Below are 23673 nucleotides of genomic sequence, written 5' to 3' on the forward strand. Positions count from 1 at the left end.
ACCAAAAGATATTCTGAGATTATTGGTACTGTTCCTTGTTCCAAAATAGACTTATGGAGACGCATAAAAATACATGAATGGTAGGATAAAATAAAACTAAAAATAAGCAAGGAAATTTGGCCATTGTAAAATACGGGTAGGATAAACACGCAGGTAATAGTGAGGCCAGGACCCAAGTAAACACACACTTTAAACCTAAACTACAAATATAGCTCCAGAGCTTTCCAGCAATCAACACAAAGAGTTACCTGGTTCATAGCAGTATGACAAGAATTCACTTGATACTGAGACTGTATGTACACTGTGTACTTCAGTGTTAAAATTGTCTCCAAGTAGCTGCCTTGTAGTATAAAAAACAAATCCCACAGGGCAGTTTTTTATAACAGACCTCAAAATAAGCTAGTGGTATAAAATCAAAGCCTAACTGAGAAAATTCAATTTCTTGGGGATTTTGAAAAATGCAGTCTAAATACATAACTTCCTGACCATCCGTCTTAATCCAAGAATATAGAGAATATTGGAGATATAATGTATTTCTATAATATACAAGACTATGCAATAGTCTTCATAAAATCTTTCTAGTTGTTGTAATTGTGTGTCATAGCACAAAGTACATAACTTTTTAAAAATATATATTTTATTGATTTTTTTTACAGAGAGGAAGGGAGAGGTATAGAGAGTTAGAAACATCGATGAGAGAGAAACATCAATCAGCTGCCTCCTGCACACCCCCCACTGGGGATGTGCCTGCAACCAAGGCACATGCCCTTGACTGGAATCGAACCCGGGACCCTTGAGTTCGCAGGCCAACGCTCTATCCACTGAGCCAAACCGGTTAGGGCAAAGTACATAACTTTTATGTCTCAAAAATGGGGGATAAGTGAAAAGACACTAGTCAGTGAATATCATGTGGCATCGGATCTTGTCTATATTAATTGCTTTACAAAAAGGTAGTGATTTTAGTTCTTATCTAAAGCTCAAGTTATATGTATACATTGAATACTGATGGCTAAGTGTAGAGCAATTTGTTAGAGTGATAGTTAGCTGAGTTAGGAGTAAGATTGACATTTTTTCTGGAAGTTGACAAATCTAACAAAGACATGGACACCATTAGAAAGAAATCCCAACAAAGACAGGGTTAGCGAGCAAGGCCAGGACTTTCAGTAGAAAGCAGTTGCAGGGTGCTCTGTGTCATTTTTAGATGCTGGCCATACCTCCAGCATTATTGTCATGATGATGATGTACATGAACCTTGTCTGGAAAATTTCCACTGAATGCTTGTCGTGGAGACATGGCCAGCGTGCTTCCTGAGGAGTGTGCTGCCTCCTAGGGAAAGCTGAATGCAGGGAGCCAGCCATGCAGGATCAGGGGGGAGAGCATTCAGGCAGATGGAGCAACACTGCACAGGCCTGAGGAAAGAGCTTGGCATAGCTGTGGACAGTCGCTGGTCATTGTGCCTGGACCGTAGTGTCTGCTAGGAGGGTAGTAGAGGCAACACCCTGATGAACACAGGCTAGGTCACACAGGACAGGGTTTGATGTGATTCTGTCTGCAGTGTGACCCTTTGCAATGTTTAAATGTGGGAATTCTCTCTCTCTCTCTCTCTCTCTCTCTCTCTCTCTCTCTCTGTCTGACTCTCTGTCTCTCTCTCTCTCTCTCTCTCTCGGTGTGTCTCTTTGTCGTCTCCCCTTTCCAGTGTATTTATTGCCACCACTCAGCTTTTCACTCCTTTTACTTCAGTTAAACTTTTAACTCCAAACTTCATTTCTTGCTAGTGCTTGTATTTCTGGACACCAAGTCGTGCTGCTTTGCATTCTGTCAGTCCCCTGACCTTTCTTATCTACCTGCCTACCTACCATAAGGGCCAGCCTCTCTGGACAGCATCCATGATTTACGTTTTCTTTCTAGAGACGCCCTGTGGTAGGCCAGCCACCTGGCACAGTGTTCTGCCAGCAGTGACGGCGTCGATGGTCGGTGCTGTCGTGCCAGCAGAAGCCACGCTGATGTAGTCCTTCTTAAACTGATGCTATCTGACATCACTTTGACATTTCTCACTCGTTATTTATACCAGCACATTTATTCTTACGTGCTTCTAGACACTGGTAAGCAGTATAGTCTCACCTTCCAACTTGACCAAGTTGAAGGATCCATGATAAACTCCCTTCTACTTTGAGCTCATTGTTCCTCCATCTTTTCTTGACACAGCTGTCACTTAGAAAGTGACCTTGTCCAAAGTTTCATTATCTTTCTGCTTCTCCTGTTTTTTCTCCCCCTTACCCCCAATCATTTACCCTTCTCATTCTATGCCTGTGCTTTTGTACATGTTCAGATGTTCTCCACCTTCTTTGCTCTCCCACTGGGAGTCAGTGTTGATGAGTGAAGAGAGTGGCCTTTGGAGCCACACTGACCTGGACTTCACTCCTGTCCTCTCAAATTAACTTTAGTCTTACACACAATCTCTTCTGCTTTCCAGCTGCTTCAAGAAAAATCTCACATAGTTCTTGGATTATTGCTTCAAATTTAATATCTCTGTGGTGTGCAGACACATTTGTATGTCTGTGTACATATACTTACATGAGACAAGACACTTAAGCTGTCCAGTAGTATCATCTTCTTATGCATGATCTGTAACAGGCAGTGCTAGGGTTTCTGCATGTATCTTCTCCTGGATTGGGAAGTGGTTGGAATTAATTCTATTTCTTTATGTAGCACTTTTTTGCTATTATTTTTATATATCATAAAGTAAATGTTTCTGGACCCTGCTTGGTCAACTTGGTCAAGTGTATCCTGTGGATGTTTTCTTTGTTTAATTTATTACTAATGATCCACACTAATCAAACAATATGACAGCATTGTCATTAAGGAACTGCTGGAATCTGTAATAGAATGAAGAAGTTATCTCTGCCATAGTGACACACATGTATCTAGGTGTCAAATGGGCTTTGCTATATAAAACAACGCTCACTGTTTAACAGAAATATCGTGTGAGCAACAGAAGTAATTGCCATTTTTCTAGTAGTCATGTTAAATAGTATGTACAAAATAGTAATATTTCATCATGTAATCAATAAAAAATATTTGAGATATTAGACATTTCCCCCTAATATATTTTTGGAATCCACATTGGCTGGAAGTGTCAGAGTCAAACTCTAGGAAGTTCCACGGAAGCACTTTGGACAGTATTCCTGGAAAATTACAATAGAAAGATGAATTGAGTATCTGATCATCAGAGTCCAGTACTTGCTCCAATTTCTGTATGTTCTGAGGGTAGCAAATATCTAAGACTAGTTTTTAAACGTCCATAGCTTGAATGAGTAAATACTGGCACTCCATTTTAGTATTAAGAAAAACAATTCACCCTTAAAAAATGAACTAATTTATGACATTTCCATTTTTAAATTAATGCCTATCAATCAAAGATTCTTTTAAAAGTGACTTTAGAAGCAAGTTATTTACTTAAACTATATATTTAATAAGACTTTATTTGTGCTAGGCAGTTGAGGATGCAAAGTCAAAAAGACAAGGTCCCTGCCCTTCAAGGGAGCACAGTATTGTTATAATTAATTATAGAACAGTTTCTTCTAAGCATATGGAGAAAGGAATATTCAACAACTACACACATAGTTGCTTAGGAGTGGTAATATTTTATATTTGGGGACAGTGTTTGAGCAGAGTTTGGAAGGTCTCTTTGGAATGGGCTTGGGGCACAACAAGGGGACCACATTTCATACAGAGGGAATAGAAGGTATCCAAGCTCACGGCACTGAGCAACAGCATACACTGAGTGGCCAGATTATTATGAACTCTGAACGCATAATAATCTGGCCACTCAGTGTGTGTTGTGTGTGTGTGTGTGTGTGTGTGTGTGTGTGTGTGTGTGTGTGTGTGTGTATTAGAGGCCTGGTGCATGAATTTGTGCATGGGTGGGGTCTGGCCAGCCTGGCCAGGGGGAGAGGACATGGGTGGTTGGCCGGCCTGCCTGCCTGCTGGTTGAACTCCTGGTTGAGGGGACAATTTGCATATTAGCCTTTTATTGTATAGGATATACACCAAGTGGCCAGATTATTATGCGTTCAGAGATCATAATAATCTGGCCACTCAGTGTATGTTATATGCATAGCAAACTGTTTGACGTGACCAGGAATTGGTGAGTGGTCCTGAGAGTCAGTTGGAAAGGGAGGAAATGGTTTTTTGTTTTGTGTTTTTCTTTTTTGCCTCATACTAGAAAAACTTTATTTTTTCACTTTTAGGTGAAAAAGGAAGTACTGGTGCAGTTTCAGTTTCAGCAGGGCATAACCAGTTAGATGCATAGTTAGATTATTTAGGGAGCAGATCAGAACCATATGCAGGGATTTCATTCAGAACGCATTGCAGTGACCACAGCAGGGAGTGCAAGGACCCAGATGTACAAATAGAAGGACAGGGACAGGGAAAGTTGACTCAACAAGAGTTGGTGTCCAGTGGCTGTGTTGGGTCAGGGAAGAGTTAAAGGGTCAACAGTGATACTAATGCTGGTTGAGAGAAGAGGGGGGCGTGGTTAGATTTTTAAAATGTCTTATTTTAGAGGCATTGAGTGAATATTTTTAGAACATCTGGCTACTGAGGTTCAGGAAGACTTGCAAATAGTGTGTTGGGGTTTAGAAAGAAGTTTGGGGCTGGTGATATCCATTGGAGAATTGGAATCGTGGGAGTTGATGTGATCACAAAGAGAAGGCATGGGGAGTTAGAAAAGAAAGAACAGGATGCAATCCTACTAGACAGCAGCATTTAGAGGGAGTGAGAGGCACAAAAGACAACCCAGAGGAAGAGATGGAGGCATGGGGACCTTATGGAGAAACCAGGAGAAAGGGGCCATCCTAGAAGCCAAGGGAAGGGAAATCTTACTTCGGGGTGGACTTAGATAGTAATATAAATGCTGCAAAGTGCAAATAAGGTAAGGTTCAAAAAGTGACCCTGGGAGTTCACAGGTCATTGGTAGCCTCATTAAAGTAGCTTCAGATGAATGGAGGGTGTGGAGCCACCAGGGTGTCCAGCTTGGGGGCCAGGTCCATCTCAGTCCCAGGGCCCATTTGTGTACTGCCCTCAGGCTACAAATGGTTTTTTACCATTTTAAAAGGCCTCTAAAATAAAAACAAAAAGTCTCTATACCGGAGAGACTTGCCTGCCTACAAAACCAGTTTGCTGACTGGTATAAGGAAATGGAATAGATTATTTCTTGGTTTCAAGATGCTTGACTGGGAACGAAAGAAGGTAGAAAGGGCTTATAGTCAGAGAGGACTGACCAAACCTTCAAAATGCAAAAGAGAAAAAAAATTATATATACGATTTAAAACAATCCTAGGGTAATCAGCTAATCAGACCATTTAGTTGAGGCCCTAAATGTCCGATATAGGCATAATTGTGTGTGTGCGTGTACTCTGGAGACCTGGTGCACAGATTCATGCACCGGTGGGGTCCCTCAGCCTGGCCTGCGGGGATTGGACCAAAACAGGCTCTCAGACATCCCCCGAGGGGTCCCAGATTGTGAGAGGATGCAGGCCAGGCCGAGGAACCCCACCGGTGCATGGTTGGGGCTGGGGAGAGACCGTGGAAGGGCTCCAGGATGTGTCCAGCCTATCTAGCCCAGTCCCGATCAGCCCGACCCCAGCAGCAAGCTAACCTACCAATGGAGCGCCTGCCCCCTGGTGTTCAGTGCATGTCATAGCGACTGGTCAAATGAACTGTTGGACACTTACTTAGCCTATTAGGCTTTTATTATGTAGGAGATATATCAGATTGCTATGATTTTAGAAAATAGTATTCCCTTATTTTGTAATGTGAATGAATTTAACTATGTACTTGGCAAGGCAGTTTATTCTTAGTTATTTTTTTTTGTTTTAGTGGTAAAAGAACTGTTAAAAAGCGACATTTCTTTTGATACACATTTAGGAGGTAGATGATGTCCATAATTATATAGAATTTAATGCTTTTTAAAACAGCTTGCCATTAATATAGATGAATATCGAAATAGTGAATGAAGTATTGTATTTGAGTATGAATACAATCTATAATGTTCTCCATCTAAAATGTTCTCCCTCATACAATATTTTTCAGAACTAAAAAAATTTATTTGATTAAAATAAAAATTAGTCTGTTTATGCTTAAGAAGCATCTTAATCTAATGGATATTAACATTTCTTAATTTTTTGTCTCTTATTTTGTTGATTTCAGAATATATTTAACATCCAAATAAAATGTTTTGTTTTTCTTTTTACACATTACCGTCGTCTCAGTTGATACTTTCCTGGTTTGTTTCTTTCAGCAGCATATATGAAGCATTAAGTAGGCACCCAGCATTGTCACTGGTACTAGGGATATAAGACTACATCAGAACTGCTTGGTCTCAAGTACACATAGGCACAAATTGCAAAACCAGATGATTAAACTGAATGTAATTACATTTAGATTAAATATATTGCATTGTTTCTATGGAGACCATATTTTGATTGGATATCACTTCAATGTGGATAACTTAAAGTGTCTGAAAGATTTATCATGCAAATTCCTTTAAAGTGATTTTTAAACTGTAAAGTCAGAAAATTATCAAATTCTTATACAACAATTTCATTGTTTTACTGTTAATTATAGCAAAGGAAGATGCAAACTGTGCAGTGTGCGACAGCCCGGGAGACCTGTTAGATCAGTTCTTTTGTACTACTTGTGGTCAGCACTATCATGGAATGTGCCTGGATATAGCGGTTACTCCATTAAAACGTGCAGGTTGGCAATGTCCTGAGTGCAAAGTGTGCCAGAACTGCAAGTAAGTTTTAATTTCAACTCACAGGTGTGTATTGAGTTTGTGAGAGACCCTATTTGTAGGTACAGGAGGTTTGTGTGATGTGCTAAAGGTTGTTCAGACTGCAGCTATATTCATTCACATCGCCTTCATCATGTCTTAATTTAAGAAATAAATGCTAGATGTGTATTAACATTTATATTACTTCGAAACAAAGGCTAAACAAAAGTAATTTTAATAATTTGAATTCCTCTGGTTGCCCAAAAAGCTAATTTAAATTTGCCAACAATTTTTTAAATGAGTGATATTAACAATTTAAAATAAATATTAGAAAACTAAAGCAACTTCTTTAGAGGGAGACTGGGGAGGGGATTTAATAGGAAAATAAACCTAACTACCAAAAGTGAGTCACCTTCCTTTCCAGGAAGAACAATTATACTAAGATCATTTTTTTAAAAAAAAAAATCTGGATCTCTCTGAAAGACAGTTATGGTCAGTAGATCCTAGTCACCATAATACTGAAACAAAGGATCATATGGCATTTAAACATTGCAATGGGGTGATCTTTTCCTATTTGTTCTATTCCATCCTTAGGTCATTTCTCCAGTCTTTTCTGTGATATTTTCTCATGCTACTAATTAGCATTATAAATTGGGGCTGTTCCCTGCATCTATAGCAGCCTTTAAATTACTTACAAGCTGAGGACTTTTGTAATATGAGAACTTGAAGAAAGAGTACTTTTCCTATGAGATCTTTCCATGTAGCTGAAGAGATAAAATATGCAATTTTATATGTATAATTTGTTAAGCTAAATAAGAAATAACTGGAGACCAACTAACCCATCTTCCGTTTTACTTCTATTTATCCCCAGGTTTAATTCAGCGTTTCCTCTCTCCACTCTTATTGCATTCCCCAGTTTTTCTTTCCCCTCCTCTTGAGTTAAATTCTTAGTATCTGAGAGTGATTAATAGCCAAGAATCAAGGTAGATATTTATTTTTAGTACAGTTCTTAATAATTATAAGATTGTTATTCTTAAACCTATTTTTTTAGTACATACTGCCTAATGAATATTCTAAGCTCTTCAACCAGAATTATATTTAATTCTCAGAGTAACCTTTGGTAATTTCATATTTTATACCTGAAACTAACAGAACTCAAATCTAAGTTATTCAGGAGTCACATAGCTAGAAAAACAGCAGTTGAATATAAAGATAGGTCTGATGTCAAATTTGACCCTCCTTTTATTATGACTGTGTCTTCCCAGTTCACTGTGCTGAAGAATGTTCCTTCAGCATCAACTATCAGTTATAGCTTCTTCCCAAGAGAGGATAGTATGTGATACTTAAAGATCAGAGTCAGGCATCTTGCCTTAACCCCTCCTTCTCTGCGGAATTCCCAAATGACTAAAGCAGGTTCACCCTAGGTGAGCTTTCAGTAGGAAAAGCCTTTAGGGAGCTTGGGACGAATGCTGTCACATCCAGGGGTTGCCTTTGTCATTATCTGCACATGGACAAAACAGACACTGAGGTGTTTATGAACTGGGCAATCCCAGAGTTGATTCTTTAGATGATTACTTATGTTATAAACATAAGTTTAAAGGTCAGGCATCATTAATGCTATCTTATTTTTTAGACAATCGGGAGAAGATAGCAAGATGCTAGTGTGTGATACGTGTGACAAAGGGTATCATACTTTTTGTCTTCAACCAGTTATGAAATCAGTACCAACCAATGGCTGGAAATGCAAAGTAAGTTGTTTATTTTTTTAAGAAAAATATCAGCATCTGTATGTTTTTTAAATACATAGAGCAGACAAACCGGATACTTATGCAAATTTATATACACTGCCATCAGCTTTAAAATAAACAGCTCTATTGATGCATAATTGATATACAACAAACTGTACATATTTAAAGTCTACAATTTGACACATATATACCCTTATGAAACCATTATCACCTTCAAGATAATGAACATATTCATCTCCCTTAAAAGTTTTCTGGTGCCCCTGTGAGTCCCTCTAGCTGTTCACCAGTCACCACCCTTATCTTCCAGGCAATCTTTCTTTCACTGTACATTAGTTTGCATTTTCCAGAGTTTTATATAAAGAACATTATATAGTATATAATCTCTTTTTTGTTCTGGCTTTTAAACTCAGTATAATTATTTTGAGATTTACCCATATAGTTGCCAAGTAGTGGAGATACCTCGATTTGTTTATTGAATTGCTTGTTGGTGAACATTGGGGTTGTTTACAATTTCAGACTGTTATAAAATGCTGCTGAATCTGTCAATACATATAGGTATTTATGGCTTAAATTTTTTTAAATGATTTATGTTTAATCCTCCCAGAAAGTCTGAAATAGGTAGTATCCCCATATGAGGATACTGAAACAGAGATATATTTTTAAAACTTAAAATCCAGAGATAAAATACATTAAATTTCTATAGGGAAGTTTCTAGGTGGTTTTACAGTCATTTTCATATGTACATATATGTATGTATGTATGTAACACTTGTATTAAATATTTAGAATCATTATATATGCATATGTATATGCATATTGTGCCTCCCCCGTGGTGGTTTTAGTAAGTGATGATTGACTTAGATCTTAATTTTTTTCGGTGTTGTTTAAAGTTTCCCTTGGATTTTAAGTGTTAGACAAGATCTATAGACATTTTTTTTCCATTTTTTCATCACTTAAGATACTATGCTTTGTATTGCATAGTACACATCATTATTGATCATACATAACACATTCAGTCAAATCATTTCCATTTAACACAATCAGTCTTTCTGCAGTTATTTTTAATTCTTTCTGGATATTCTTTGACTCAGTGATTCTCTGTTCTTCCATCTGTTTTGGTATTTGCATCTTTATGACCCTGAGTGTTCCATGCTGGTCTCTTTAAGCTTCCTGAGGTTCTGTCTCCATAAACCTATAGGTTGGCTGACAACTCTATTTATGGGGAGAGTTAGTATAGTATCAGATAAACAAATTATTTGTTCATGGAAGCACAAAATATTTAATAAAGTAGAAGGTAAGAATAACTCCTTTCCATTAATTTTTTTAAATTAAATTTATTAGGGAGACATTGGTTAATAGGATCATATAGGTTTCAAGTGTACATTTTTCTACGATATAAGATTTGTATATTCCACTGTGTGCCCACCTTTAATTCTCAACTGACTGCTTCCCCCCCCCCCCCCCCCCCCCCCCCCCGTTTAGGAGATATTTACAAAGATATTTACTGTGACCTTTCTTTGAATGTTCTCTAGGCTAAATCAATCATAAAAGTAGTTCACATGCTTCTTTGGAAATCTGTATAGTTTAATAAATTCTGGATTAGGAGCCGGTGAGAGCCTAAATTGTCCACGTTTACTGTTTTGTAAAGGCAGAATAGGAACTAGAACTCAGGTCTCCTGTAATGTCAGTGTAATGTTTCATCCTGCACATTATCCATCTCCCTGGGCTGTCATACTGTACTGAGTAGCAGGGCTTTGCTCTCTAGAATTAAGAAATATTGCTGAGTCTCATTTTCATGTTGTACTTTGATGTAGATGGTAAAAACCTGGATACTGAGTGTCTGCACTCCCCTCATGCTGAGAGCTTTAAAAATTATAATCTTAATTTTATAGAACAGACACGAAGCTAGGAATCAACTTCTTTTACCTACAGGAATTACAATGACTTTAAAAATAAAACTAAATAGAATTTATAGAGTAAGTATTCATTTAATATAACAAATAGTTTTGCATTGAAACAAAACAGCCAAGTCTCGGTTTAGTAGACATACTATCTCAGGTCCAGTTCAGCACATTAGGTTTCTTTGGCTTTAGTAATGTTGGTACTGAGAATGCCTTTTGTATAGGTATTTCTATAAAAATAGTATTGATATGTGATGGCCGTGTTTCCTGATTCAGAGAAATGAGACCTGAGACCGCCAGCAGGCAGCCCTTGAGCTTTAGATGTAATCAAGTGTCACTGGGTAGCTCTGAGAAGTTTCGTTCACAGGTGCACCATGGTGGGTACCTATCCAGTGGTTGCTTAAATATGGAACAGCAGTTCCTCATTGTGAGTTACTGGCGTGCTGTTTGCGGGTGTTACTGTTGCCACGTGCTGTGAATGGAGATAGAATCCTCTGCTATTCTGTGGATCTTCAGGTGAGGGCTGCAGTGCAGGTACCGGTGACCGCCAAGCATCTCCGCCTTTGTACCGCGATTTTATTGGGTCAAATCTTGCCTCTTTCTCTCTGACAGCACACAAGTGCTAAATGCAGGTATTAAGACCTGCACTGCAGCATCTTGCAGGCCAGTTAATATTTTATTATTTAGGGTAGCATTTCCCTGAAAAACTTGAAGTTCTCAGAAAACACATAGCTCTCCAAGAGTACATTTGTGGGCTCTCTGCAGCTTCCCATTCTTGTCCTATGTACTCAGAAATGCGTTTCTGGACCCCTGTCCTGGTCCTTACATTCGCCGACTGGCGTGTGTAGGTTTCCCTTCCGCCAGTGGGGTGGCTGGGTGGCCGAGGTGGTCCCTGGATCCGAGGCTTCCAGGCGGAGGCGGCTTCCAGGCGGAGGCGGCTTCCAGGCGGAGGCGGCTTCCAGGCGGAGGCGGCTTCCAGGCGGAGGCGGCTTCCAGGCGGAGGCGGCTTCCAGGCGGAGGCGGCTTCCAGGCGGAGGCGGCTTCCAGGCGGAGGCGGCTTCCGGAGATGGAAAAGTGTGGAGGCCTGAGGGAGGGAGCGAGGCGCTGGCCCAGAGGGTAGGGGTAGGGGCATTTAGGCCTCCGGGGGCGGGGGGTCCTGTCTAGGGGGACGAGCCCGCCGGGAGAATCCCGGGATGGAGTGCGGGAGAGGGAATGGGAGGAGGCGCAGAGCGAGCCAAACACTTGCGCCGCACCCCCGGGCCAGGTGAGGATCGGCGCCTGGGCCTGGCAGCAACTCACCTGGTTCTCTGGCCGTGGGTGGCGGGCGGGGAGTTTCGTGGGTGGGCACTGGAGGGGAGGGAGGGGTCGTCTCCATTTAACTGCCCTGTGTGTGCCCGCCGGGGAGGGAGGGGCTGAGGTCTGCTGAGGGTCGGAGCTGTGGCCGCCCGTCGGCGATTCCGGTCCCTGGCGTTTGCTGGACGAGGTGGTGCGGTTGGTTCTCTCCGGCTGGATCACCGTCGAAGGAAAACCTGCCGTCGGACAGATGCGTACGTTCACACTTGATCTTCGCCACCGCGCCTCTGCTTGCCTTCTTACTGCTCTCAACTAGGAAGTTGAATCGTAATTTGTTTTCTTCGATTTTTCAAAGGAAAAGGATATGTAACTATAAATTTACTTTTAGTTATAGTTTTAGTTGTCCCCAAAGTCGTTATATTTTTAACCTTATCTGTATTTATATACATTTGACCTAATTTATTTTTTAGGTTGTGCTTTAAGCATGTTCATTTCTGCCCTAATTGTATTTAATCAACCAGTGTGCGTTTTTTGGCAAATATTTTGATACTTGAAATAGAGACTTCTTTAAGGTGTAGTATTTGTTTTTAATTTCATCTCAGTCCTTATTTTTTTGTTAGCTGATTCAACAGCATATAAGGATGTATATAAAATTGACCTCTATCCTTTTTCATATCAATTTCTACTTGTATTTTACTTTTTCTTTTAAGAAACTTATTTTGTGGCTGTTATTGAGCAAGTAGGTCAGGCCATTGTTGATACATATATTATGCCTTTTATCAATGTAAAACTGCCTGTGTATCCTGTGTAACACTTGTATTTTTCACCAGATACTTTGCTTGACAATATGGCCACAGGGGGTTTTAGTTTACCAATTGAATGATCTTTTCACATCTTTTTTATTTTTTATTTTGGACCCTTTGTTGTAATTTTAAATGTTTCTTCTGAAAGGTTTAATAGAGCTAACTATTTGAGATTAATGGTTGTGATTGAGATGCTTGACTATTTTAAGACAAACTAGTTCTATTTCCTGCAATGATTTGCAATTCAGAATCTTATTTTATGAATGTTAAGTTACAATGTTGAAAGTACTGTTTTTCTTCTCTCAGTTTCCTTTGAGAATTCTTTCTTTTTCTCTCTTTTTATCTTGGTTAACTCAGACTAATATAAACTTTGTCACTTTTTCTTTGCAAACAAATAAAATGTGTGTGTGTGTGTGTGTACACACACACACACACACACACACACACATAATCTCTCTAAATTTCAGTCTCATTTCACCTCTAATCCTCTGGCATCCTTGTTGTTCTCCTCTAAAAGAGAATTGTAAATTTTTTGAAATACTATATCTGAAAGAATACTGTTGTCTTCAGACTGCCACAAGAATTTGGTTTGGTATAATTTTGTTACACCTTTTCCTTTTTCTTTTCTTTTTTTTTTTTTAAAATATATTTTATTGATTTTTTACAGAGAGGAAGGGAGAGGGATAGAGAGTCAGAAACATCGATGAGAGAGAAACATCGATCAGCTGCCTCCTGCACACTCCCTACTGGGGATGTGCCCGCAACCAAGGTACATGCCCTTGACCGGAATCGAACCTTGGACCCTTCAGTCTGTGGGCCGACGCTCTATCCACTGAGCCAAACCAGCTAGGGCCCTTTTTTTATACTTGGGAAACTCCCTCCTCTTCTCCCCCCCCCCCCCCCAAGAGTTTTTCCAGCTTATCACAGAAGAAAAGTTTTTATTTTTTCTTTCTTTTTTAAGCTACCTAGCTATAATCCTTTCTTTGTGCTTAAAAGAGTTAGGATCTTTTTGTTGTTGTTCTCATTTCTTTGTATTTGCTTCCAGGATGCATCTGTGGTTCTACACTAATTAGTGTAGCTTTTGGTCTTCAGGTCTAGAGAAGTGTTGGTTAACTTTGCCTTTAAAAAAACTACCTTCTTTATATTCTCTTTAATACTATTTAACATCTAGATAATTTTGTTTCCTGCTCTTACTTCATTATCTTCTTTGTCATGGTTTTCATTATCTTGGAAAATGTCTTCAGAATTTCAGGTTTACTTCCCAAGGTTGTTCTCAGATTCCCTTTGTCCTGGTCTCTTACTAATTTGCTCTCTGTCATATTCTGCTAGTCTCTTTCTCAGTGACAGAATCATTTATAACTGTGCTGGGAATCGGATTGGATTGTTGTGTTTAAAAGAAAAAAATCTGTTCTATGGAGTTATTATAATGTGGATAAGAGGTTAGGTTGGTGTGTCAAATATCAGCTTTTCTGGTTACTAAATGCAGGATTTGGGGCAATTATTCGACTTTCCTGAGCCAGTTTTCCTCATGTAGAGAATGTTAATAGGACTTAGCTCACAGGGGTGTTGGATTTAGGGAGATGTGCCTATAAAGTGGCGAGCGTAATGCCTAAAATGAGTATCCAGGTACCCACGGAATCTGCATGGAGTTTTTTGTAGTAGGAAGGCTTATCCTCTGAGCAGTCTGAAGAATGATCCTCTCCTGTTAAGTTCTTCCATGCATCTCTATGATCTTTAGTCAGAATTTAACATTTGAAGGCTTCGTACCTGCCCAACACTGTGCATAGTGGAGACTGGAGACACTGGGGCCTTCACGGGGCCTTCAGGGCAGTGAGGCTGCTCGCTGGAGTGTGGGTGATCTTGTCAGGAACTTTGCTGTAGACCAGTCATTGTCAGGTAGCTTTCTTTTCCCTGTTTCTCTTTCAAGAATGCTTGCGTGTTGGTATATTATACATTTAAAAAAACTTTTATTGGAAAATAATTTCAAACTTTAAAAGTTTGAAAAATAAAAAGACCCATGTGCCATTTATCTAGATTCACCTATGATTGGGGTTTCAGTAACATCGTCAGTTGATCAGTGCAACAAAGAAACCTTCAGTTTGCTTTCAGTGATAGATTTTATGCCCCTTTTCTTACGATTTCCATTTTTAAAAGTATATAGAATATTAGCATGCCTTCAAAAGTTCTCCTCAGAATTGTCATTTACTCCTGAACCACTTCCACCACATTTACTAGCTTGCTTTCTTCTCCCTCCTTACCAACACTCCTCCCCCCAATATTTTTTTGCCTGAACCATTTGAGGGTAAGTTACATACACTGTGCTTCCTTTACCCCTAAATACTTAAGTGTGTATTTCCTAATAAAAGGGATAGTCTTACATAATCAACACTGTTACCTACTTCATACATTTACATCAGTGTAGTATTTTCATCCAATCTACCATCCATGTTTCAATTTGTCACTTAATCTAAGGTCCCATATAACATTTTCTCCCTTCCCAAGCAGGGTCCAAGATCTAGTCTGGGTTAGGTATCCTATTTAGTTGTCATGTCTCTTTTGATTCCTTTAATCTGGAAAATTTCCCAAGCTCTTCTTTGTGTTTTTGAGGTTGACATTTCTGAAGAATAGTTTTCTCCCACATACCTGTTTGTTTTTCCCAAATAGAACTTTCATCATTTTGTCTTTGCCTGTATTTCCTCATGATTATGTAGAGTTAGGAGTTCTTGGCCCAAATACTGCAAAGATGATGAGTGCCCTTCTCGGGTATCACAGCCTGTGCACCTCACGCTCATTTCTCCTCATAGGTGATGTCAATCTGATAATCTGGTCAAGCTGCCAGCAGATTTCTCCCCGGTTTTCTTTTCTCCCATGTATCGAATAAAGCCTTGTGAGGAGACACTTAAGATCATGTGAATACCCTGCTCCTCATCAAAATTTCCGCCAAGATTTTAGGACCCATTGCCTGATGCAGTTTTTACCCTTTATGTGTAAAATAATGCTTTAGTTAATTAATTGTAGCTAATTTGTTTTGTGCTCAGATTGTCCCATATTTCCCCTTGGCAGCCTCTTCCAACTGGGTCCCATGTCCTTGTGAGCAGCTCCTTAACATTTTGGCTAACAAGATGTTCAAGTTCCTCTTACACTTCCCCTGCCCAAGCCCTGGAATCAGCCATCTCCTCTAGGTCAGGAGCCTGTAGTGGAAAATGGGCACTAGGTTTGCCCTTTCAGCAGATGGGTCAGGAATTAATGCATGTGGGCACTTCAAATACATATGTACAAATACATGTACACACATAAATATAATTTTATACTCACATAATTTATAAATAATGAATATACTCCAATAACTCCAGCGCCTATCCTTCCTACTGAGGTTTTTGCCTTCTCCCATTCTTGCATGTCTGTTCTTCTGTAGTAAGAATCCTGAGTTCCACCAACACCCACACATTTACTCAGTTGGTCAATGCAACAAAGAAACCTTCAGTTTGCTTTCAGTGATAGATTTTATGCCCCTTTTCTTACGATTTCCATTTTTAAAAGTATATAGAATACTAGCACGCCTTCAAAAGTTCTACTCAGAATTGTCATTTACTCCTGAACCACTTCCACCACATTTACTAGCTTGCTTTCTGATTTGCCCTTCCTGCATTATTTTTATAATGATAAGCAGATACATTATTTTCACTTTATACCGAAGGCAGCATATTATATGTGCTCTTTTGCATGTTGCTTTTTTCACTTAAAAAAAGTGTGCAAGTCATTTATCAGTTGATAGATTTCCCTCTTTCTTCCCCTCCCCCACTTTTTATCTGCACCATAGTTTATTCAATGGCCTATGCTTGGATATTAGGCAGTTTTCCATATTTACATAACAAATGGTTCTGAAAGGCAGTAACTTTGTGTTTAAGGTTTTTTGAATTTTTGAGAGAAGATTTCTAGGACAAATTCCTAGAAGTGGGATTACTGGCTCGGGGTGAATGCTCAAGGAATTGACAGAGATAATGTCAAATTCCTTCCCCAGGGGCTAATGGCAGTTCACATTACCACCAGGAAAGTAATGTGTGAAAGAACAACTTTTTCTATAGCCTGGCCAACAAGAGTGTCATGTTCAGCTTTTGAATTTTTGCCCATTTTATGGTGAAAAATGGTATCTCAATGTAGTTTAATTTTCATTTCTCTTTTGAGTGAAGTTGATAATTTTTTATGTGTGTAAGGGTAATTTTTACCTTCTATATGAGTGTTGCCTGTTATCCTTGAAGATTTTTATTTTTGTTTTTACCCTCCAATTTAAGTGTTCTTTATATATTGGGAATATAAGGCCTTTATCTATGTTATATGTTGCAAATATTTCCTTCCAGTCAGTAAATTTCCCTTCTGACTTTGCTTATGTTATTTTTTGCCACACAATATAGCCAGATTTATCAATTTTCTATTACTTCTGGATTTTTTGAGTTAGAATTGTCCTTCCTTACACTGAGCTTATAGAAGAGTTCTTTTTGTTGTTGTTGTTAATCCTCACCGAGGTTATTTTTCCCATAGATTTTTAGAGAGAGTGGAAGGGAGAAAGAGAGACACACAGAGAGAGAAACATCAATGTGAGAGAGACACATCGATTGGTTGCCTCCTACACATGCTCTGACTGGAGCTAGGGATTGAGCCTGCAACCAAGGTACGTTCCTTGACCAGAATTGAACCCGAGACCCTTTAGTTTGTGGGCCAACGCTCTAACCACTGAACAAAACCAGCTAGGGTGAAGAGTTCATATTTTCTTCCAGTTTTTGCATCACTTTATTTTTTACTTTTAGCTCTAGTCCATTTGGAGTTGCTGCTTGTGTATGATTTGAAGTATCATTTTCCAGTTGGCTATACCAGTGGTCGGCAAACTCATTAGTCAACAGAGCCAAATATCAACAGTACAATGATTGAAATTTCTTTTGAGAGCCAAATTTTTTAAACTTAAACTTCTAACGCCACTTCTTCAAAATAGACTTGCCCAGGCCGTGGTATTTTGTGGAAGAGCCACACTCAAGGGGCCAAAGAGCCGCATGTGGCTCGTGAGCCGCAGTTTGCCGACCACTGGTACAGTTGCCCACGAACCAGACATTAAAAAGACTCTCTTTGCCCCATCCACTTGAGATTCCAGATTGGAGTTCTAGATTGGGTTGGGGTTTATTTTTGGAATTGCTAGTCTGTTTCATGGATCTTTCTGTTACCAATTCTAGAGGCTTTGCAGTATGTGGAGGAAGTATTGGTCCCCCTCAGAACTTTTTAATTTCATGTATTTCCTGGCTGTTCTTTTGTTTATTTTTCCTTATGAACTCTATGTCAACTTAGATCTAACTACATAAAAACATCATTGGAGTTTTTATTGGGATCACTTTAAAATTTTTAATTGATTTAGGGGAGAAATGACATCTTGATGATAAGACATCCTAACCATGAACAGGTATGTCTTTGCATTTGTGCAGGTCTAGTTCAGCGTCTTCTAATAGTGCTTGTAATTCTCTTTGTATAGGTTTTAGGCATTTCTTTAGTTCATTCTTAAATATTTTATCCATTTTGTTGCTGTTATAAGTGAGATTTTTCTCATTTATTATACCTTTTTACTGGTTATTTATGTGTGTATTCTTTTGATTTTTTAATTGCTTGTTTTATATCATGCTACTTTTTTAAGTTCTTTTATTGAATTTGTGATCAGTTCTCTAGAATTTTCAAAGTATATTATCTTGACATCTACAATACAGTTTTATTTCTTCTTATTACTCTGCCTTGGCTTTTGTTTCAATGTTTACATTGACTTCAGAATCATGTTAAATGGTAGTGGATATATAGTAGACATCCTTGCTTCAGTGGGAATACCTCTAGGGTTCCCCAGTTAAATAAAATGTTGGCTTTAGAGTTGACGTATGTATGTGTATCACATTAAGGAAATACCCATCCATTTTTATTTTCTTAAGAGTTCTTTAATTAGGAATGGGTTTTGGATTTTTTTCCAAAGGCTTTTCAGAATCCATTGAAATTATTCTTTTCAGACCTAAGAATGTGTTAAATTTTATTAATAGGTTTTCTTTTTAAAAAATATGCTTTTATTGTTTTTTGTTTGTTTTTTAAGAGAGAGAGAAGAGAGAGAGAGAGAGAGAGAGAGAGAGAGAGAGATAGGAAGGGAGAAGGAGAGAGACAGACAGAAACATTGATGAGAGAAACATCAGTTGGCTGCCTCCTGCATGCCACCTACCAGGGTTTGAGCCCACAACCTGGGTATGTGTCCTTACCAGGAATCAACCGACGACCTCTTGGTGCATGGGATGATGCTCAAGAAACTTGAGCCACACCTGCCAGGTGGATTTCTAATATTTAACCGTCCTTGCATTTCACCATCCTTGCATAAAATCCACTTGGATGTGGCTTATTATTTTCCTATTTGCTACTGGAGTCTATTTGTAATATTATTCAGGATTTTTGCATTAATATTAGTGCATTCATATGATACCTGTAAGACTTCAGCAGATTTATGGCTCGTGCTAGTTTTTCATTTTTGGTGAGCAAGTCTTTTCATGTCAGCCCAGCAACTCAAAAAGATACAGCTCCTTTTGTTGGTGTTTTAGATCAGAAAGCCATGGAAGGTAATGAGAGCTCCGCAGTCTTGCGCCCAGGACTTTAAGGCAGACTAACTCACAGGCACAAAGGAGGGTTTGGGTTGGCCTTTGCAGGCTGGCACTTCGTAAAAAGCTCTAGTTTGAAAAGAATAGTGCCATTCTGTTCAGAAAATACAAGAAGCCATAGTTGGATTTTGATGTGGAGTGATTATTTCCACAATTTGAGACACCAAGTCATTTGGAATGGGTGGTGATACTTCTTTAGTGCGAATCCTTGTCTAAGCTCCCCATAGCAAATGGAGCACCCTAGCAGCACCAGCTTGCATTCTGCAGTGGGGATTTAGCAGACGTATTCCACACAAGCTACTTCCTGATTCTGGAATATGCTCTTTTTTTTTTTTTTTTTTTTTTTTAAGTTTGAGTAGCTCTTGGGCTTTCCCCCCTTCTTATTTATGTTTACTTGGATGTCTCCATCCTCTATTTACATTTTCTTGGAGGTTTTAGCTCAAATTGAGTGATGTCTTATCAGAGGCTCAAAACAAATTGCTTTTTCAAAAATATATACCCTAAATTAGCATCATGAAAATGAAAGCTTAATGTATTATCTATAAATGTTTCATTGAGTTCAAAATGGTTTATACAAGGACTGTAATACATATGCATAACACCCTGGTTTTGTTTTCATTTCTCCTGGCGTTTAGAATTGCAGAATATGTGTAGAGTGTGGCACACGCTCTAGCTCTCAGTGGCACCACAATTGTCTGGTGTGTGACAGTTGTTACCAGCAGCAGGACAACTTGTGTCCTTTCTGCGGGAAGTGCTACAACCCAGAACTGCAGAAAGACATGCTTCACTGTAATATGTGCAAAAGGTAAGAAGACATTTGCCCATGGAAGTGTTTTGTTAGTTCCTCTATGTGATCGTTCTCTGCCTGTATCTGTGCTTTGAGCTTTATCACTCTAATGTTCCTTTTAGTACTGAGTGCTGCTGTAGGTGAAGTTAAGTCACATTTTTATGAATCTGAAAGGCGTAAGGAACTGAATGGGCAAAAGATAAGACAAGACCAGAAATGAGCATTAAGAGGGGGAATTGAAGAGGAAATAGTTTGACAATATGGAAGTAAAAGTATGTCAGCACCTCTCATGACATGCAGAAATGCCCATTCCTTAAATAGGACCTTCCCCAGTTGCCAACCCCTGTAACCTCTCTCTCTCTCATCCTCAACCTCTCCTTTGCCCAGTTTTTCAGCAATTATTTCTCTTCGCCCTACGTTATGAGCTTGACTTTAAAATAGAACATTTTATTTAAAAATATTTATCACTGCAGGTGGATTCACTTAGAATGTGACAAACCATTGGATCAGGAACTGGATTCTCAGTTCAAAGAAGAGTATATCTGCACATATTGCAAGCACTTAGCAGCAGCCGAGATGGATGCGTTGCAGCCAGGTGATGGTGTGGAGATGGCCGACATCACTGCAGGTACACTTGGCCCCAGCCAGCCACCAATATACTGCTTTAGTAATAATGAGTGACTTCTGTGTGCCAGGTCCCATCTTATTCTTAATTTCTCAGCCTTTAAATACACATGTGACCCTGATACTTGAGTCTGATGGCTGACATCTCATCTAGCTTCTCACAATTGTTCTCCTGATGTTCGAATCCAGGACTGTTGTGCTTTACTCCAAGCATATCTTTGAGCCAACAGTGCAGGTTCCTCCAGATTTGATAATAGAACTTAATTTGCGCTTCAAAATCTGGGTTATTTCACCCTAAACAAGTTTTAGTTTTATAATTTCGTTCTTAAATGTTAATTTTCACTTCTAGAGTCCCAAATTTTGCTCAGGTATTTTAGTAGTGTACTGTTGTTAGCTACAAATATTATTACAAGATTCTTAGATGGTGAAGAAACAGACCTTCTTGCCATTGTTTTTCATTTTCATCAGTTTGCGTGACAACCTCTATAAAAGTCTCTGTTATTATCTGCAAAGGGATTAAATAGATGCATCTTAATTACTCATATTATTCCTGTATGCATCAGTATACAGTTGTGGAGTATCCTTTTAAAATAATAAAATGTCAGTTTTTTTGTTTTTTTTTTCATTGATTTCAGAGAGAGGAAGGGAGAGGTAGAGAGGGATAAAAATGAGAAAGAATTATTGATTGGCTGCCTCGTTCACACCCCCTACTGGGGATCAAGCCCACAACCCAGGCATGTGACCTGACCAGAATCAAACCTCGGCCTCTTGGTTCATGGTTTGATGCTCAACCACTGAGCCACACCAGCTGGGCACCAGTTACCTCTTAATTCATTATGCTATCAATGTTTTTATTTTGTTTATTTATCTTTTCAAAATATATTTTTTATTGATTTCAGAGAGAGGGAAGAGGGGAAGAGAGATAGAAACATCAATGATGGGAGAGAATCATTGATTGGCTGCCTCCTGCACGCCTCAAAACTGGGGATCAAGCCCACAACCCTGGCATATGCTCTGACCAGGAATTGAACTGTGACTTCCTGGTTCATTGGTTGATGCTCAACCACTGAGCCATGCTGGCCAGGCTACTTTCCATGTTTTAAAATATATAAATATATATTGGGTTCAAATAGTAAAATATGAAGAAGAGTTTATGATATTTTTGGTGATAATTTACCCTCAATAAAGCAACATAGTAACTGTTAACTTAGTTAACAACAAAAACAAAAACAGAAAAAGTCATTCTGAGCTAAAGAATAAATAAATTTCTGTTAAGATTATAACAATGAAATGGAAGTTGAAGGCTCTGAAGACCCTGTGGTGTTTCTAGAGCAAGCAGTTAATAAAGATGCCAGCAGTCAAGAGTCTACACCTGGAATTGTTCCAGATGGTAAGAGTGTTTTCCATAATGGATATAGTCTGTATTCTGGAGAAAATGTGTATACAGTGAATATGTGAATGTCTGCTGAAATTTTAGTATCCTAAATAAAAATTAGCCAAGACATACATACTGCTTAGGAAACTGTTTAGAGAGGAGCTTTTAGTAAAATAACCTTAGACAGAAATCAATAGGGGAAAGGATACGGATATATAAGTAGTTGAGTTGTAATCTAGAATTAATCACAAATACATTCTTTGTTCAGGGATCAATTGATTTTCATTAAAAAGTAATCTATAATAATAAAAGAATTATATGCTAATTAGACTGGACATCCTTCCCGACAACCTTCCGTATGAAGCCGCGGGGGCGGGGCGGCAGGCGGGGGGGCAAGAGGGAGGGAAAGCCCCTTGCACGAATTTCGTGCATTGGGCTTGTAGTTTGTAATAAAAACCCAAAAAAGTAATTCGTTATTTTCTACTTCTGAGTTATACTTGTTAATTGCTAACTAGAACTGTTCCTGATTGTGAGATATTCCATGCTGAGATAATGAAAAATTTATTTTAGGTCATCTTAGCAATCCTCTTGGGTGTTTTAGTTATATCAATTAAGCTTTTTGCAAAATTGATAATATTAATGTACTTGAGGATCTGAAATTAATGAGACCAGATTGAGGGAAAAACTACTTCTTACACTTAAATCTTGGGCTCATTTGATAGTTTGTGGTAGTTTATGTAAAATTGTGTATTTTATAGATTGAATGTAATTATTGAGATTTTTTTTGAGATTAACTATATTTAACAACTTATTAAAAGGTATGTAAAGTCAATAAATAAGACAAAAGGCTATAACAATAAGTCTCATCCTATCTAATCTAATAAAAGTAATATGCAAATTGACCATACCTCCACTACACCCACAAACCATGCCCACCAGCCAATCAGGAGCGAGCATGCAAATTAATCCAACCAAGATGGCTGCAGCCATGGAGCGAGCAGGAGGCTTGGGTTTCCCCTGCAATGGAGGAAGCCAAGCTTCCTGCACACCCTGGCCGGCCCAGGCCTCCGCTCAAGGCTATAAAGTTTCAATTATAGAAGATAAATAAATCCCAGATCCCAGGGCCTCCATTTGGGTCCCTGGGAGGCGTGGCCAGCTTGCAAACCACCACAGGCCCCTCGCCCAGGCCGCCCTACGCCCCAAGGGAACCCCTACCCTGATCCAGGACACCCTTCAGGGCAAACCAGCTGGCCCCCACCCATGCACCAGGCCTCTATTCTAATAAAAGAGTAATTTGCAAATTGACCATCACTCCAGCACACAAGATGGCTGCCCCATGTGGACACAAGATGGCCGCAACAAGATGGCCAGCAGGGGAGGGCAGTTGGGAGGGATCAGGCCTGCAGGGGAGGGCAGTTAGGGGTGACCAGGCCTGCAGGGAGGATAGTTAGGGGTGACCAGGCCTGCAGGGGAGGGCAGTTAGGGCCAATCAGGCTGGCAGAGGAGCAGTTAGGCATCAATCAGGCTGTAAGGGGAGTGGTTAGGGGGTGATCAGGCTGGCAGGCAGAAGCAGTTAGGGGCAATCAGGAAGGCAGGCAGGTGAGTAATTGGGAGCCAGCAGTCCTGGATTGTGAGAGGGGTGTCTGGCTGCCCGTTTAGGCCCGATCTTGGAGGGCCCAAACGGGCAGCCGGACATCCCTCAAGGG

General features: G+C 39.4%; 1 protein-coding gene across 14 annotated transcripts in view; it reads left to right on the forward strand.

Moving 5' to 3' along the window:
- Window positions 1–23673, forward strand: part of KMT2C (lysine methyltransferase 2C) — a 274626-nt gene that overhangs the window by 144412 nt on the left and 106541 nt on the right. For all 14 annotated transcript variants that reach the window (XM_080665925.1, XM_080665931.1, XM_080665933.1 and 11 more), the window contains 5 exons: window positions 6628–6799; window positions 8409–8523; window positions 19817–19986; window positions 20442–20596; window positions 21869–21982. In XM_080665925.1, the coding sequence (XP_080522051.1) occupies window positions 6628–6799; window positions 8409–8523; window positions 19817–19986; window positions 20442–20596; window positions 21869–21982 (726 nt within the window). The remainder of the gene's footprint in view (window positions 1–6627; window positions 6800–8408; window positions 8524–19816; window positions 19987–20441; window positions 20597–21868; window positions 21983–23673) is intronic.

Source organism: Plecotus auritus (assembly GCF_963455305.1).
Source record: "Plecotus auritus genome assembly, chromosome: 4".
Classification (NCBI taxonomy): domain Eukaryota; kingdom Metazoa; phylum Chordata; class Mammalia; order Chiroptera; family Vespertilionidae; genus Plecotus; species Plecotus auritus.